At 44.0% G+C, this 15,926-nt stretch overlaps 1 protein-coding gene across 2 annotated transcripts in view; it reads left to right on the top strand.

The window, feature by feature from the left end:
- Positions 1 to 2,099, top strand: part of LOC309559244 (histamine N-methyltransferase-like) — a 29,948-nt gene extending 27,849 nt beyond the window's left edge. For both annotated transcript variants that reach the window (XM_082262464.1, XM_082262463.1), the window contains one exon: positions 1,738 to 2,099. In XM_082262464.1, the coding sequence (XP_082118590.1) occupies positions 1,738 to 2,087 (350 nt within the window). In that variant the 3' untranslated portion in view covers positions 2,088 to 2,099. The remainder of the gene's footprint in view (positions 1 to 1,737) is intronic.
- Positions 2,100 to 15,926: the final 13,827 nt, after the last annotated feature.

The raw sequence follows: 15,926 nt of genomic DNA, 5'->3' as shown, positions 1-15,926 counted from the left end.
TATCCACTATATTGTAAAAAGTATTGGGACGCCTGCCTTTACACGCACATGAACTTTAATGGCATCCCAGTCTTAATCTGTAGGGTTTAACGCACACTTTGCAGCTATAACAGCTTCAAGTCTTCTGGGAAGGCTGTCCACAAGGTTTAGGAGTGTGTCTATGGGAATGTTTGACCATTCTTCCAGAAGCGCATTTGTGAGGTCAGGCACTGGTGTTGGATGAGAACGAGAAGGCCTGGCTTGCAGTCTCCACTCTAATTTATCCCAAAGGTGTCCTATCGGGTTGAGGTCAGGACTCTGTGCAGGCCAATCAAGTTTCTTCACCCCAACTCACTCATTCATGTCTTTATGGACCTTGCTTTGTGCACTGGTGCGCAGTCATATTGGAGCAGGAAGGGGCCATCATCAAACTCAGTTGGGAGCATGAAATTGTCTGTAGCACTGCCCCCTAGGGAGCTGCTGAGATTGGATTCCCCTGGGTTACCCATAGCAACAGTCCATAAAATCTTATCACTTTAACACTTGGCTCAGACAATGAACAGTCCAGGGGATTTGGTTTCTGTGTTTTATTTTAGAACTTGGATGGGAGAAGGGATGAGTGAGATACTCCAACTTGAACTATGCATAATGTAGAGGACATCTATCTGTAGAGTATGCGGCAAGGCCGCTGCTTCACTCTGCCACTGAAGGTATGATAGTGAAAATGATCCTGTTGTGTTGAACCTTCAGGGTCCTAAACCTGGCACCCCCTTTCTCACTTGCTGTGTGTGCTAGCTCTTGTCCACTGACCCTCACTGGAGTGGTCCCCTTCCTGGGCAGACCCCCAGCAAGCTCCCTGGTACACACGGACACTGTTTTTCCTCAGATTGCTCTGCCTTCAACTCCCTGGTCAGCATCCACTGGACCTCCTGGCTCAGCACCACACTTCTGGTCCCTTAGGCCGACTGTCTGTGACCACCTTCCACACTGACAAGAGGAGAGACAGCCGCCACCCTCCTCCTGGGACCTGGCTTCCCACCCAAAGACGCCCTGTTACTTGTGCCCTTGGCTTTTATGACCAATCCCAGGATGCACTGCACTTGTGCCCTCCCATTGGGACAGCCACAAAAGCCTGTGTGTCATTGGCTGGGTTTCCTCCACTGTCCAACAGGCTCCCCTATTGGATACAGTGGGTACACTGCCTCAGACCAAGTGAATCACACATGGACACATGTAACAGGCACACCTACTGATCAGGCTCCCCTGATAAGCAGATGGAGCAAACAATGCTTTTACCTAGCACCTACCTAGGAGGGTGCTACATGTCCAAAATGTCTTGGTATGCTGACGCCTTAAGAGTTCCCTTCACTAAGGGGTCAAACATTCCCATATAAACACTCCTAAACCTTGTGGACAGCCTTCCTAGAAGAGTTGAAGCTGTAATAAAGGCAAAGGGTGAGCCAACTCAATACTGAACCCAATGGACTGGAATGCCATTACAGTTCATGTGCCTGTAAAGGCACGTGTCCCAATACTTTTGACAAGTGTACCTCCTAAATAGTATACCTCCTAAAATGTAAATGTCTTCTAAATGTTTCTTTGTAAATGTACAGTAGATGGCAAAAGTCAAAAGAAAAAAAGTGACTTTGTTCATTTAATAAAGGAGAACTATTAGATTCTGCCAATGATTGTGTATGATGCCAGTGATTGGCTGCTCCTGTGAAGTCACACCTTTTACTCTCACTGATTGTTCTATAGGGGACTGCGGATGGAATAAATTGTACAAGAGACATACATGGCTTTCACAGGAAGATTATTGCATGGATTTGTGCTCGGAGGACCTCACTGGAATCCTTGATACCATCCCCGTGAGATACGAGACCCATGACATCGACTCGTACTTCGATATCACTGAGTGTTTTGTAGAGGGCAGTGATGTTGGCGAGATGTTGCTCGATGCAGTCACAGAGAAATTACACTTTACAGAAACGGCACCCGCTGAAATCAAAGCAAAAATCATGGAGGACCTGCAGAACCCAGAATTCAGCACCATGAGAGATGGCAAGATCTTCTTAGATACAAGGATTAAAGCAATTGTGGTTGGGTAGCAAATAGTTTTTGTTTTTCAAAAAGTTTTGTCAAAGTACACCTGTCATCCTAAGATTTTCATTGCTGACCTTCCTTCCTTTGAATCTCCTACATCACACAAAATTTAGAGTTTTCTTTTCACTAAAATTTGAAAGTGGTAAACCTTAGACATGAAATATGTACAAAACATATCCCTCTGTAGTGTGTACTTGTCTCAAATAAAATTGTAATTTCTGTCTGCTGCTTTGTTCTTCTGCTATCAATAGGAGTCATGCCTGCCTCCAAAAATGCCCGATAAATGCCTGCAAGAAAAAAAGCCAGGTGGAGAGAAGCCGTATTAATGTTCTAAAAAAATTATAAGAAAAATGCTAATTTTTTGGGGGTTCTGGACATGCTACAGAGATGAAACTTCACAGGTACACTTTTTGGACCCCCCCAGACACTAAATCCAAAAAAAGTCATGCCTGCCTCAAAAAATGCCTGATAAATGCCTGCAAGAAAAAAAGCCAGGTGGAGAGAAGCCGTATTAATGTTCTAAAAAAATTATAAGAAAAATGCTAATTTTTTGGGGGTTCTGGACATGCTACAGAGATGAAACTTCACAGGTACACTTTTTGGACTCCCCAGACACTAAATCCAAAAAAAGTCATGCCTGCCTCCAAAAATGCCCGATAAATGCCTGCAAGAAAAAAGGCAAGGTGTACAGAATCTGCCACACTGCTGTATTAATAATTATAAGAAAAATGCTAATTTTTTTCTGGTTCTGGACATGCTACAGAGCTGAAACTTCACAGGTACACTTTTTAGACCCCCCAGACACTAAAGACATGCCTTCCTCCAAAGACACCCAAAAAATGCCCGATAAATGCCAGCAAAAAAAAAAAAAAAAAAGGAAAGGGAAATTAGGTCACAACACATCATATTCTGATTGGCCAAATACGAAGTCCTACAAAGTCGTCTCGCGTAAGTCGCACTGAAGTCGTGCTGAAGTCGCGCTGAAGTCGCGCTAAAAGTCGCGCTAGAAGTCGCCCCTTATGAGGCGACTTTAGTGGTCGCGGCAGTGTGAACCGGCTCTGACAGGAAATTGAAAAGGGAATTTCAAACTTAAGACCAAAGTAGCAGAGTTGGAATAATTCTCTCATTCAGCTGCACTACTTCTGCATAAAGGTTAACATTTTCATTACAATTCCCTGCAATTCTAAAGTGTGAAATGTGCTCAGGTGTGACCATACAAAAAATGTAATATGTAAATATAAATAAAGTGCAAAGTGTAAATAAGTACGATTATACTATCTGGTATAATTAGGTTTTATCGCACTTATTTACACTTTGCACTTTATTTATATTTACATATTACATTTTTTGTCTGGGCACAACACAATGCAGAGGGGAGGCTCCAGTGACATAACAGACTCCCCCCCCTATCAAGGTCCAATAGTGGAGAGGGTACACCCCAATTACATGAAAGACCCTTCACCCATCCCGCCACTAGTGATCTGAACTTACTACAAGGGGGACACCCCAACCACATGACAGAACCCCACCCCCTCACTTGTTACCCCAATACAGAAAAGAGGGGACACCCCAACATGACAGACCTTCCCCATCCCACAATGAGCGATCCCAACACAGTGCAGAGGGGACCCCCCGTCACATGAAAGAACTCCATTCTGGCACCTGTGACCCCCAACAGTGCAGAGGGAAACCCTCCAGTCACATGACAGAAACCCATTCTGGCACCTATGGCCCCCCAACAGTGTAGAGGGGATCCCTCCAGTCACATGACAGAACCCCTTTCTGGCACCTGTGACCCCCCCAACAGTGGAGAGGGGACGCCTCCAGTCACATGACAGAGCCCCTTTCTGGCACCGGTGACCCCCCCAACAGTGGAGAGGGGACCCCTCCAGTCACATGACAGAACACTATTCTGACACCTGTAACCCCCCCCCCAACAGTGCAGAGGGGACCCCCAGTCATATGACAGAACCTCATTCTGGCACCTGTGACCCCAACAGTGCAGAGGGGACCCCCAGTCACATGACAGAATCCCTTTCTGGCACCTGTGACCCCAACAGTGCAGAGGGGACCCCTCTGACACATGACAGAACACCATTCTGGCACCTGTGACCCCAACAGTGCAGAGGGGACCCCTCTGACACATGACAGAACACCATTCTGGCACCTGTGACCCCCCAACAGTGCAGAGGGGACCCCTCTGACACATGACAGAACCCCATTCTGGCATCTGTAACCCCCCAACAGTGCAGAGGGGACCCCCAGTCACATGACAGAACCTCATTCTGGCACCTGTGACCCCAACAGTGCAGAGGGGACCCCTCTGACACATGACAGAACCCCATTCTGGCACCTGTGACCCCAACAGTGCAAAGGGGACCCCCAGTCACATGACAGAATCCCATTCTGGCACCTGTGACCCCAACAGTGCAGAGGGGACCCCTCTGACACATGAAAGAACCCCCCAACACGGAGGGGACACCTCCCTTCCCTCTCTTTCGTTCCTCTCAGACATTACCGAATGCGGAGCTCCCTCAGTACGACATGAAACCATGACACCCTACTAAAAGAAATCATGGCCCTGATGTTAGGGAGACAAAGCCCACTATACATTTACCTAGCACCTACCTGTAGGGTGCTACATATGGTTATGCATTTTTTCCTCCTGTCCCCTGTTTTGTGCCATCTTTATAGTATTACCAGCCTCTGAAAGTTGCAGTTTGCTGTTTTGTCCAGTAGTGTGTCCCTTTGGCCTCCATTGTCTCCCTGGGGTCTCCCTGGATGTGCGTACTTCTGCTGCCTTGCACGTTTTCTGAGATGCTAGCGTAGTATGATCGCTGGGGCTGTCCTGCTGCTTTGTTAATGGTGGGTGACGCTTTCCCATGTGCACTCTTGAGCAGCACAAGAGCAAAAAGTGGATGCTGGCTCTGCTTTACCCCGCGCCTGCCGCTACATGCCAACAGGACAATGCCAACATCCCCTACTGCCTCTACTGCCCCCCACAGGGCGTGCTCCTGACCAGACATTTTCAGGGGAAGATGGAGGGATACAGGAAAGAGAAGAAACAGAGGTATTTAATTGGATAGGCCTGAATTACACTAGATACACTTTACTACAAAGTTTTAATAGTACTTTAACCACTTGCCGATCGCCTGCCGCACATTTACTGCGGCAGGGTGGCTTGGCTGCGCTCAGTCACGTAATACTACGTAACTTCGTGCACGTGGTTTTGGCGGGGCGTTTGCCGCTGCTCTCCCACGATCGTTGGAGAAACCGAGAGAAGACCCGCCTGCTTTTGTAAACAAAGCAGGCGGATCTTCTGTCAGACAGGCAGGGACAGATCTGCAGTTTCAGCTAAGCTGAAACCCCAATCTCTCTGTGCCTGTCACAGAACCCCCCCCCCCCCCCCACACACACACACAGTGAGCAAGCACTTTAGGCATACATTAACCCCTTTGATCACCCCCAATATTAACCTCTTCCCTGCCAGTGTCATTTATACAGTAACAGTGCATATTATTTAGCACTGATTACTGTATTAGTGTCACTGGTCCCCAAAAAGTGTCAAAAATGTCAGTTAGGGGTCCGATCTGTCCGCCGCAATGTCGCAGTCCCGCTAAAAATCGCAGATCGACGCCATTACTAATAAATAAATAAATAAATAAAAAGTCCAAAAATCTATCCCATAGTTTGTAAACGCAATAACTTTTGCGCAAACCAATTAAAATACGCTTTTTGGGATTTTTTTTACCAAAAATATGTAGCAGAATACAAATTGGCCGAAACTGATAACATATTTTAATTTTTAAAATATTTTTATTGGGAATGTTTTATAGCAGAAAGTAAAAAATATGACGTTTTTTTTCAACCTTGTCGCTCTTTTTTTGTTTATAGCGCAAAATCTAAAAACCTCAGAAGTGATCAAATACCCCCAAAAGAAAGCTCTTTTTGTGGGGAAAAAAGGTCATCAATTGTATTTGGGAACAAGGTTGCACGACCGTGCAATTTTCCGTTAAACTAACACAGTGCCGAATTGCAAAAAATGGCCTGGTCATTAAGGGGGTAAAACCTTCCGGGGCTGAAGTGGTTAAAGTATAACCAAAGGCTGAACCTTCTTTTATATTGAATAGAGTGGAGAAGAATTAGAATTCCTGATTTTTTTTTTTTTTGCTGTCTGTGCCCCTGTTTTGGAGATCCTCTTGTTGCCCTGGTGACCATTATCACCAAAAGTGAAAGAAAATCCCCAAACTTGGGTTGTCAGCAGAGCATGGATAGAGGAAGAGTCTTGCAATGCTGACACTAATTCTGGTGACAGCCAGTCATTCCATCCTCTCACTTCCTGTTTTGGCTATGGGGCAGGAAGTGAAGGGAAATCTTCCCAATGGACATAAAACACTGACCAGGGTTATAAGCAGTGCTTTAAGTGGGCCGTTATGCACTGGTACTCAGTACCGCCACTTCCAAATATGGCTCTTGAGCATACCGCCACCTCTCCGTGCCCCTTAGCGTACCAGTACACTCATTTTGGACATCTGCGCCCTCAATTGCCCCCACCCCAAGAATATTTCCCACTCCAGAGCCAAACCAGTCAGCACCAGTGAGTCCCCCTGCTCTGGAGTCCTAGCCCAGGCCAGGGGGGGGGTGCTCTGTGGGGACCCTGATGTGGGGTGGGGGGGGGGCGACAAAATTTATAATAGAGTACCGGCACCTCTTTTGGGCCACTTAAAGCACTGGTTATAACACTCCCTCACTTTCAATTTTATCTTGAAAAATATAGAGGTGGTTATGGCAACCAGGACCGGCCCTTCATTGGACCCAGGCAGCACTTTGAGAGGGGCAGCAAATTGATGCCCAAGATTTTTTTTTCCAGCAGTTTTGTGTGTCATCAGTTTGGGGCGCGTTACGGGTGGCATTTCCCTATCTCATACTGCCGTCCGTAGTGTAAGCTGATGGGTATGAGGAGGCGGAGGGTCTCCTCCGGGGAACGTTCATTATGTGATTGTGTTGTGATGTCAGACATTTAGACAAACAAAATAATAGTGGAGTTTGTGGTTTGGAATTGAACATAATGGTATGTGTCATATAACTGTGCATGTAGACAAGGTTGCATAAAAATCTAACTGCCCCATACATTTAAATTGAGTTTTCATTATCATGATATAAAATAAAAAAAGTGTAGGCCTTTTTTTTTGGGGGGAGGGATGGGGGGCAGCATTTCATTTTTGGACCCAGGCAGCACAATGTCTTGGGCCAGCCCTGATGGCAACACTGTGATTTCATATTTCCAGAATACAAGGACTGTTGTCAAAGTTTGCTAAAGAAACATTGGATTAAAAATTCCCTTTGTGACCAGCAGATGGCACATTCTGTTTTGTTTCAGCCAGAGACATCAATGTAGATGCAGCAGTGTATACAATATACATATAGAAAGAGAATCTGAATGAATGGTTCCTTCTCTAATAAAAAAAATTATTGGCTCTACTTGTTGCTATTTAAAAGCCACGAATGGTCAGCTAGCAAATAATCTAAATAACCAGAAAACACTGGATGTTAGGGAATGAATGGAAAATAGGTAGCACATAAGGAGCGCATTATTATTTAACCACTTAAAGTGGAGTTCCACCCTGGGAATACTTTTTTTAATAAAAATACCCCCGGGACAGTCAGGGCTAGTACATTCCACAATGGCTAGCCTCTGAACTGTCCCGGGTTACACTTACCTTTTAGGAGAAATACTTACCTTGAAAAAGTATTGTCCAGGGCATGCCCAGAAGCTGTTTAGAAGGCGCCTGAACCGGAACTGACGTCGGGGTCGGTGCAGGCGCATTGATTCCTGGGAGCGATGATGTTCAGCTCCCAGGAATCATTGCAAAAGCCAGGAAGTGACGAATCGCCGTGGCCGCCGAGGGGAGGAAGAAGGAAGTAAGGTAAGTATTTTCTCTACAAGGTAAGTAAAAAAAAATAATAAAATTGCGATTACCCATTTGTTTTTCAGGTGACCCAGAGCGAGAAGATGGAGGTAAGTATAAATTTAGGGTGGAACTCCACTTTAAGCCCCGGAAGATTTTACCCCCTTCCTGACCCTGACCCCCTTCCTGACCAGGGGTTTTTTTTAAATTTTTTACTGCATGATTTTAACGGACAATTGCGCGGTCGTGCGACGCTGTACCTAAACGAATTTGACATCCTTTTTTTCCCCACAAACAGAGCTTTCTTTTGGTGGTATTTGATCACCTGTGCGATTTTTACTTTTTGCGCTATAAACAAAAAAAGAGCGTAAATTTTGCAAAAACAACAATATTTTTCACATTTTTTTATATGAGATTCCCCCAAAAAAATTTAAAAATCTAAATTTTTTAACATTTTTGGCCAATTTGTTTTCTGCTACATATGTTTGGTAAAAAAATCGCAAAAAGCGTATTTTGATTGGATTGCGCAAAAGTTATTGCGTTTACTAACTAAGGGAAAGATTTTTGTCATTTTTGGTGTTTTTTTTTTAACGCGTAATGGCGGTGATCTGCGATTTTTTTTGCGGTACTGTGACATTGCAGCGGACAGATCGGACCCTTGACTGACATTTTTGACACTTTTGGGGTTACCAGTGACATTACTGCAGTAATCAGTGCTATACATATGCACTGTTACTGCAAAATGACACTGGTAGTGAAGGGGTTAACTTTATTTGAGAGGGAGGGGTTATGTGTGTCCCTAGGGGCATGATTCTAACTGTGATTGGCTGTGGCTTGAAGTGTAGGAACAATGATCAACGGTCCTACATAGTAGAACCGTATGATCACTGTTTCTACACAGGGGAGAATGACAGGCGGCTTGTTTACATCAGCCGCCTGCCTTTCTCCCTCTGCAGCGACGATCAGCGAGTGACCATCGGGTCCGCCGGTCACACACACGGACTTGCTGGGGAACGAGCCGGGGCGGGAGCGTGCCTCCGCCGGCGCGCGCTCGCCCGCTATTGGCTCCCTAGCAAGTGACAGGCTAGTGACGTATATACATCACTTTGCCTGGCCGGGGCTGACTGCCGACGTATATCGTCGTGCGGCGGTCGGCAACCGGTTAAAGGCCAAATGTACAATATACACTCACCGGCCACTTTATTAGGTACACCTTGCTGGTACCGGGTTGGACCCCCTTTTGCTTTCAGAACTGCCCTAATTCTTCATGGCATAGATTCAACAAGGTGTTGGAAATATTCCTCAGAGATTTTGATCCATAGTGACATGATAGCATCACGCAGTTGCCTCAGATTTGTCGGCTGCACATCCATGATGCCAATCTCCGTTTCACCACATCCCAAAGGTGCTCTATTGGATTGAGATCTGATGAGTGTGGAGGCCATTGGAGTACAGTGACCTCAATGTCATGTTGAAGAAAGCAGTGGTGAGATGATTTGAGCTTTTTGACATGGTGCATTTTCCTGCTGGAAGGAGCCATCAGAAGATGGGTACACTGTAGTCATAAAGGGATGGACATGGTCAGCAACAATAGTCAGGTAGGTCGTGGTGTTTATTCAATGCCCAATTGGTAATAAGGAGCCCAAAGTGTGCCAAGAAAATATCCTCCACACCATTACACCATCAGCCTGAACCGTTGATACAAGGCAGGATGGATCCATGCTTTCATGTTGTCTATGCCAAATTCTGACCCTACTATCTGAATGTCGCAGCTGAAATCCAGACTTATCAGACCAGGCAACGTTTTTCCGATCTTTCATTGTTCAATTTTGGTGATCCTGTGTGAATTATAGCCTCAGTTTTCTGTTCTTTGCTGACAGGAGTGGCACCCGGTGTGGTCTTCTGCTGCTGTAGCCCATATGCTTCAGAGTTTGATGTGTTGTGCGTTTAGAGATGGTATTCTGCATACCTTGGTTGTAACGAGAGGGTATTTGAGTTACTGTTGCCTTTCTATCATCTTAAACCAGTCTGCCCATTCTCCTCAGACCTCTGACATCAACAAGGCATTTTCCTCCACACAACTGCCGCTCACTGGATATTTTCTCTTTTTCTGACCATTCTCTGTAAACCCGAGAGATGGTTGTGCATGAAAATTCCAGTAGATCAGTAGATTTTTAAATACTTAGACCAGTCTGTCTGGCACCAACAACCATGCCACATTCAAAGTCACCTAAATCCCCTTTCTACCCCATTCTAAAGCTCAGTTTAAACCTTACCAAGTTGTCTTCACCACGGCTAGATGCCTAAATGCTTTGAGTTGCTGCCATGTGATTGGCTGATTAGCAATTTGTGTTACCAAGCAATTGAACAGGTGTACCTAATAAAGTGGCTGGTGAGTGTATGGGTCCTTTCACACATGGAGTCCGTCAGGCATCTCTATGGGGGAATCGGATGGGAGCTTTCGGGAGCTTTCAGTTAGACGCTGGTCACTGCTACCGAGACCGGGCAGGGCGCGCACTCTCGGCACATCGCTATTGACCTTAATTCACGTAAATATGCGGCCTCTCTGCGCTAAGGCCCAAGGGTCAAGAAGCAGCATGTTTGCAAGCAGCCAGCAACAAGGGGTTAAGATAATCAAGAGCGAATCTTAGCTAAGATCTGTGCCTGTTTATTATATGAGCTGTAATGTTGTGTTTGTCATCTGCATCTTTTTTTTATTCCCGTAGCCTCAGATTTGGAAACCTCAATGAACATTAGCACAGCGAAAGAGTCGGTATTTACTAAAAGCATTCTACAATCATGCTCATGTCTTTATCCTTTGCAGATGTTGTCTTTAGTCTAAGACATTTTGTAATGCTCAGCGACAGATGGAAATGAAAACAAAGCATAAAATCATCTTCTCGTCAGAAAAAGACAAAAAAAATGTGTAAGAAGGAAAATATAATTTCTTTATCCTGAACGGAGATTCCGCTTCTCTGAAGCGATAGTTATTTCAATTTTGGAGTCACAATTCTTGACACATATCTGAACCTTATCTGCCTTTCTTTGTGTTGTCTAAACCAATCTTGTTCAACCAGGGTGCCCAAAAATGATCAACAAGCTAGTGAGTGGATCAGGCCTACCTTTGTTACACAAAACCTTAGTTTTTATCGTGCCGCATTCAGAGATGTATAGTAAGTAAGTAGAACTACTTCACTACTGTACTTAAGTACCGAAAGGCGGTATCTGTACTTTCCTGGAGTAGAATTTTTTTCTCCTACTTCCACTTTTACTTCACTACATTTTTTTGATGATTTCAATACTTCTACTCCAATATTTTTTTTTTGTGCTGCATATTTACTCGTTACTATTATAAAAATTACCACTGCCAGAACAGTAGATGACAGGTTTCATGAAGCTCAAAACATGTGTATTATCAGCGCATACGAAAATAAAAGCTACTGTATGTATAAATAAAAGCTGCATTTGAAATAATAAAAAACAATATGATGTTCAAACTTTTGACTTCTTTCTTTAACAACTACATAACACAGTACTTGTACTTTTACTTTCAGTACTTGAGTAGCAATTTTTTTTTTCAAAACTACTGGTACTTTTACTTTCAGTACTTGAGTAGCAAAATTTAAAAAAAAAAAACTACTTGCAATACTTAAGTACAAAAAATGTTGAATACTTTAGTACTTCTACTCAAGTCACTTTTTGATCAAGCACTTCTACTTCTACTCAAGTCACTTTTTGATCAAGCACTTCCACTTCTACTCAAGTCACTTTTTGATCGAGTACTTGTACTTTTACTCAAGTATGGGTTTCGAGTACTTTATACAACTCTGGCCGCATTACAACCTTGGGCACTGCGCAGGTCAACGGTTGGCATCCTAAAAACCAGGGAAGTCATCAGTTGATAAAAGGACATTAGGCACCTGCACAGCATCCTCCTTTGTCCCCCCATAGCCCCTCTCCGTCACAACTCAAATCTGATGAGTTTGTAACCACATCCGATTCACATAAGAAGTGAATCGGATCGGCCTATGTTATGTTGGAGAATAGGAGAGGGAGAGGTGTTATGTAGCACCAACATCTTTCCTATCCTAGCCTGACAGCTCTGCTACTCAACTGCAGTACAGTTAGTATCGCCCCCCCCTAGGACAGGAAGTGTGTTACAGACAGGATCACCAGGCGAAAATAAAGGGGAATAATTCCCTGAAAAAAGAAAACAAATTCAGCCACCACATACGCAGACCGTATACTGTATATACTGTATACAGCGGCAAGGCAGCTCTCCTACACAGGATTAAAGAGGAAGTAAACCCTCCTCTGCAAGTTGTACCTATAGGTGATCCTATGATAAGGCTTACCTATAGGTACTGTAAATATCTCCTAAACATGCACCGTTTAGGAGATATTTACCTTACATGCAGCCAGTGACGTCACTGGCGCATGCGCTCTGAAGGAACAGCCGCTGGTGCCGTTCCTTCAGAGCCCCGTGCCGTGACCGTCGGCTCCCGCGCGCGTGCGGGAGTGACGTCACTGTGGCTCCGGCCAATCAGATGGCCGGATGCCGCGATCCCGGAAGACGGGCGACTAGACATGTCGCCCATCATACAGGTAAGCGGGCGGCACGGGGGGGGGGGGGGGGGCTCGTTCTAAGGTAAGTATTTCATAATGAGCTAGCATGAGATGCATACTAGCTCATTATGTGTTTGTCTTTCAGGGTGAAAAAGAAAAAAAAAAAAAGGGTTTACAACCTCTTTAAGTGCCTGTACATGATCTTGTACTTCCGGGTCTGGAGCATGCACGCACCGCCGGTGACCCGCTTCCACTGTGATTGGACCCGCCGATCGTTTGGGAAAGAAGCAGAATGGTGGTCTGCCAATATAAACAAGGCAGACCACCGTTCTGTCAGAGGGGAAGGTTCTGATCCTGTGTTTCTGCTAAGCTGGAACACAGATCTCTGCCTTCCCCCCAGTCAAAGAACCTCCCCCTACAGTTAGTAAGCAGAACTTAAGAACATATTTAATCCTTTGATCAACCCTGATATTAACCCCTTCCCTGCCAGTGTCATTAGTACAGTGACAGTGCATAATTTTAGCACTGATTACTGTATTGTTGTCACTGGTCCCCAAAAAGTGTCAAAAGTGTCATTTAGGTGTCCGATTTGTTGGCTGCAACATTGCAGGCCCACTATAAGTCGCTAATCGCAGCCATTACTAGTAAAAAATAAAAATAAAATAAATAAATAAAAATATCCCATAGATTGTAGACGCTATAACTTTTTCAGCAACTAATTAATATACGCTTATTGGGATTTTTTTTTTTTTTTTTTTTTTTTACCAAAAATAAGTACATATTGGCCTAAATTTATGAAGAAATTAGATTTTTTACTGGGTATGCTTTATAGCAGGGTTTCTCAACCAGAGTTCCTGCTGAGGTTGCTAGGGGTTCCTTGAGCAATGGGCAATTTCTGTCTCTCAGTGACACCATTGTTCCTTTTAGCGATCTGTAAGGGGATAATTCTTCCCAATGATGACAAGAGTAAGGAGCATTCTTCTCACTGACTGTCACACTAATGTGTCATGAGTTGTAGATTTTTAATTTTTAGCAGGAGTTCCCCGAGACCAGAAATTTATTTCAAGGGTTCCTTTGTGTTGAAAAGGTTGACAAAGGCTGCTTTATAGCATAAAGTAAAAAATATTGTTTTTTTTTTTTTTTTTTCAAAATTGTCAGTCTTTTTTTCGTTTATAGTGCAAAAAATAAAAACCGTAGAGGTGATCAAATACCGCCAAAAGAAATCTCTATTTATGGGGAAAAAAGGACAAACATTTTATTTGGGTACAGCGTCGCACGACCGTGCAATTGTCAGGTAGAATAAGACAGTGCCGTATTTTAAATAATGGCCTGGTCATGAATGGGGGTAAACCTTCTGGAGGGGAAGTAATTAACAACATAGTAATTATTTGTAAACGTGACTAATAAAAATTATAATTAATATTATATAAATGAATTGAGCCGGTTCACACTGAGGCGATCCGACTTCGAGGGGCGACCTGTGCACAGCGACTTCGGCACGACTTGCAGGGACTTCCATAATGGAAGTCTATGCAAGTCGCTCCCAGGTCGCCCCAAAGTAGTACAGGACCCTTTTTCTAAGTCGGAGCGACTTGTGTCGCTCCTATTAGAACGGGTCCTGTACTACTCAATGGCGAGCGAGCCTGACAAGTCGCGCTAGTCTGAATGGGCTCTTAATGTTATGATCTCAGAAGAGAAAAATAGTTATTCTAATATCACCAGCAGATGGCATCAGTGGGCCATATAGTGCACTGCTGTTCTGATCTGCTGAAATACTGCATTTTGTTATCTGTTTATTAATATTAATAAATTATTAATATTATTATTATCATAAAACAATTAAAAGATGACCTTTTTAGAAACTATAGTTTGTAATTTATGACTGAAGATCCTAAAGGTTTGGTCCACTAGAAAGTGTTATTTTAGTTCCAGGTGGAATCTGGTGGATTCTGTAGTGGTAATCTCTCCCTGCTATAAATCCAGGATCTGTTCCCACCCACCTGGGAGATTTATATCTATATCACCTTTGTGTGTTTCAGTTTTTCCTGTTACAATCTCTACAGTATAAATTAAATAAGAATTCCAGCAGGGGGCATAAGAGCCCCTCATAATGGCCACAGCAGGGGTGCAGTCCTTGAAACTTATTAGATATCTCACTAATAAAGTCCCCGGAGATAGAAAAAAAAACTGAGAAGTGGTTTAGTGGCTCGCACGACTGTAATATAATTTTACTTGGTTTTCAGCGCAATTATGTAGTGCGACTTTGGATGTGGTTTGCATATTCTGTGGAGCCAATTGTAAATTAAACCACAAATGCACAGGAACCTTTTCTAAAATCGAACCGCACGGTGTCGTATTGATAAGAACAGGCACCATAAAACACAATGTGATTTCCTTTGTCATGCGATTCTGTGTGATTAAAGTCACATCTGAAATTGCACCAGTGAGAATCAGGCGACCACTTGCCTACTGGCCACTTTTCCCCCCTTCCTGCCCAGGCCAATTTCCAGCTTTCAGCGCTGTTGCACTTTGAATGACAATTGCGCAGTCATGCAACACTGTACCCAGATGTATATTTTTATAATTTTTTTCACACAAATAGAGCTTTCTTTTGGTGGTATTTAATTATTTTAGTTTTTGCTAAATAAACAAAAAAAGACAGAAATAAAAAACTTTTCCAAAGTTTGTTATAAAATTTTAGAACAGGTAATTTTTCTCCTTCACTGATGTGCACTAACGAGGCTGCACTTATGGGCACTGCTAGGCTACACTGATGGGCACTGATGAAGCGGCATTGATGGGCACTAATAGGCAGGACTGATGGGCACTGCTGAGGAGGCACTGATGAGGCTGCACTGATAAAAAACACTGATGTGGACTAATAGGCGGCACTGATGGGCACTAATAGGTGGCACTGATGTGGAGGCACTGATTGGCAGCACTGGTGGGCACTGTTGGGACTGCACTGATAATCAGGACACTGATAATCAGTGCTCTGATTATCAGTGTTGATGTCCCTTTTACACAAGCCGGTTATCGGCTCTCCTCTCCTCTCCTCAGCTCTCCCTGTTGTCAGCGTGAGGAAAGGAATGCCAATAACCGGCTTCTGTTTACATAGTGATCAGCTGTGATTGGACACAGCTGATCCTGTGGTAAAAGATTGGGTGCTATATGTAGTATGTAGAAATGTAGGGTATGCGGGGCTAAAGATATGCCTGATGTAATTCTCTAGTTTGATGTCACTTAGCTGGGAGTGCAAGGGAGGTTTGAGTTTATCCTGAGTTATGTTGCCATTGTAGTTACCAAGATGACCATTGGAGATCCCTAGCGAAGGAGTGAGCAGTCACTTTGCCCTACCAGTACAGGGGC

The sequence above is a fragment of the Pelophylax lessonae genome, assembly GCF_965119305.1.
Source record: "Pelophylax lessonae genome assembly, chromosome: 6".
Lineage (NCBI taxonomy): Eukaryota > Metazoa > Chordata > Amphibia > Anura > Ranidae > Pelophylax > Pelophylax lessonae.
This window is presented reverse-complemented; position numbering and strand designations above follow the sequence as displayed.